Source organism: Nansenia antarctica (assembly GCF_963989245.1).
Source record: "Nansenia antarctica genome assembly, chromosome: 9".
NCBI classification, from domain to species: domain Eukaryota; kingdom Metazoa; phylum Chordata; class Actinopteri; order Argentiniformes; family Microstomatidae; genus Nansenia; species Nansenia antarctica.
The window spans coordinates 14,378,610-14,380,896 of NC_137679.1; the positions used below are offsets into that span (position 1 = coordinate 14,378,610).

A 2,287-nucleotide genomic window follows, 5' to 3' on the forward strand; every position below is an offset into this window, starting at 1 on the left:
GATCTGCGCTGCTAGCCTGACGCTACGGAACTAGTCCAGATCTGCGCTGCTAGCCTGACGCTACGGAACTAGTCCAGATCTGCGCTGCTAGCCTGACGCTACGGAACTAGTCCAGATCTGCGCTGCTAGCCTGACGCTACGGAACTAGTCCAGATCTGCCAAGGTATGTCAGGCGACAACGGACACAAACAAAGGTACACCAGAGCCAACAAATATATATAATATCTATAATATGTATACCAGAGCCGTGTCATCGATTGAATCAACTAAAAAAGTGGAATTCTTTCTCGGACGTAGATGTTCTTACTTCGCTTGTGTTGTGTCAACTTGCCAGCTTAGCTGCTCCCCTCTCCATCTAGTAAGTGGGAAGGCTAATTTAGCTTAGCATAACTCCCCTCTCCGTCTAGTGGACAGGCTAATTTAGCTTAGCTTCATCGAGCTAACGTTGAGCTGAGCCGAGTGACGCGTTAGTAGCCTGCCAGTAGCTAGCTCGCTAGCAGCGTTTGATGATGGGCCTGTCTCTGTCCATCTGCTAGCTAGATGATGTTGTTTTATCGTCGTTAAGAAGACAGCTGCCGGCTTGTTGCCCAGCTGAGGAGGAGGAGGAGGAGGGCAGGTGAGGTTCCAGGTCCTGGGTGGTGGTGAGGCTAACCCTTCCTCCTCCACGCCCTATCTAAGCTAGGCTAGCAGCCGCCTTAGCTGACTGTCATTCACTTGAATAGAGAAAGTTGGCCGGTTTTAGCCGCTGATGCTATGCTTGTTGATCTATCGCGTATGTCAGGACGCTTGTTTTTTTTTGGGGGGGATTACTCGAAATTCCCATGACATAGACGGGTGATCACCAAGTGTGTGTGTGTGTGTGTGTGTGTGTGTGTGTGTGTGTGTGTGTGTGTGTGTGTTAAGAATCAAGCAGTGCACTATCTATCTATCTATCTATCTACATATCTACATATCTATCTATCTATCACTGATGGCCATGTCGTTGTGATCTGTCATTCATTGGAACCTAAACGTCTGGACATTAGATCTGCTGTGTTCAGCTCTCTTCCAGGTGTGGTGTTGTAAACATGACATGATGTGTGTTGTTGCCCGGCTTGGATCGTATGGTTCGATCTTGTTTTATGATGTCGTTTATATGATCGCTATTTTTTTTATTTTTTATTATTGATCGCTATTGTTGTGTTATTGAATGAATGAATGGTCTTTATTGTCATTGATATAGTACAGGTACCAATGTACATACAACGACATTTGGGAGGGGGGGCTCCCCTGGTTTTGATTGATTGATTGAAAACTTTATTAGAAGATTTGCAGGAGTAGGTACATGAAAGTACATATTACATACAAGGTCAACTAACAGGATAAAAACCCAAGGAAGCCACTGGCTTATTTCAATTGGGGTCCTTGATTCTCAATTCATCGTTACATGTAAGACAGACAAAAAAAACTAGTACTATCTACAAGACAATACAGACAGGAAAAACAACTAAAAACATTATTGTTTTTATGCTGTCAGTGTGTGGATATGTTAAAGCACTTTGAGCAGCTGCGTCTTTTGCAGGAGAAGTGCTATACAAATGAAGGTTATTATTATTATTATTACTAGTAAACAACACAGATGTGTAGATCTCTGGCTCTGGCTCCCAACAACCGCTGGAAGACATCGATGTTGCCCACAAGACCTGCCAGATGTTAGTCATGAGTCATAATGAAACTATGCTATTCACGTTAAGTGAAGCGATAAGCGCTGCTAAACGTCGATGAGAAACATTTCCATGCGTTTGCATTGCTTTCACTTATATTTTTCCGTCCAACACAACAACGACACAGACACGTTCGGAGAGAGGGACAGCAGTGGGACTTTCTACCGGTGAGCTCTTCCCCTATGACGGTCGCCAACTCCCGCCGCTCCGCCTAGCCCACCGGGACCTCCCACCTCCTCTGTAACGTTTTAAATCGGCATCATTCTTTGGCTCTTCATCCCAGAGTGAGTGCGATGTCTATGACAGTTATACATCCTGGGGGGGGGGGTAATTCCTTCAACGTCGCTAAAGGAAAATAAATTTTTGATCAACTCTCTAGTCTAGACCCTTAGTTACTCCAGGGTTACTCCTGTAATTAAAAGCGTCTGCTGAATAAAAAAACAATGTACTACACCATTTATTTATTTGAATCTTTTTCTCCCCCTGTCTCCCCTGCAGCAGAAGCACCATGACTGACGCCCCCCCCCCTCCCCCCTCCTCCCCCCCGCCTGCTCCGGAGCTCCTCGTGATATGATAGTAGTGGC

The 2,287-nt window shown here is 45.4% G+C and overlaps 1 protein-coding gene across 1 annotated transcript in view; it reads left to right on the forward strand.

The window, feature by feature from the left end:
- Window positions 1–2,273: 2,273 nt before the first annotated feature.
- The window catches only part of rspry1 (ring finger and SPRY domain containing 1), a gene marked incomplete at its 5' end in the record, with an annotated part of 10,984 nt that continues 10,970 nt past the window's right edge, over window positions 2,274–2,287 (forward strand). Inside the window, one exon of the mRNA XM_080539516.1 lies at window positions 2,274–2,287. This exon is cut by the window's right edge and continues 175 nt beyond it. Coding sequence (XP_080395642.1) covers window positions 2,274–2,287 — 14 coding nt within the window.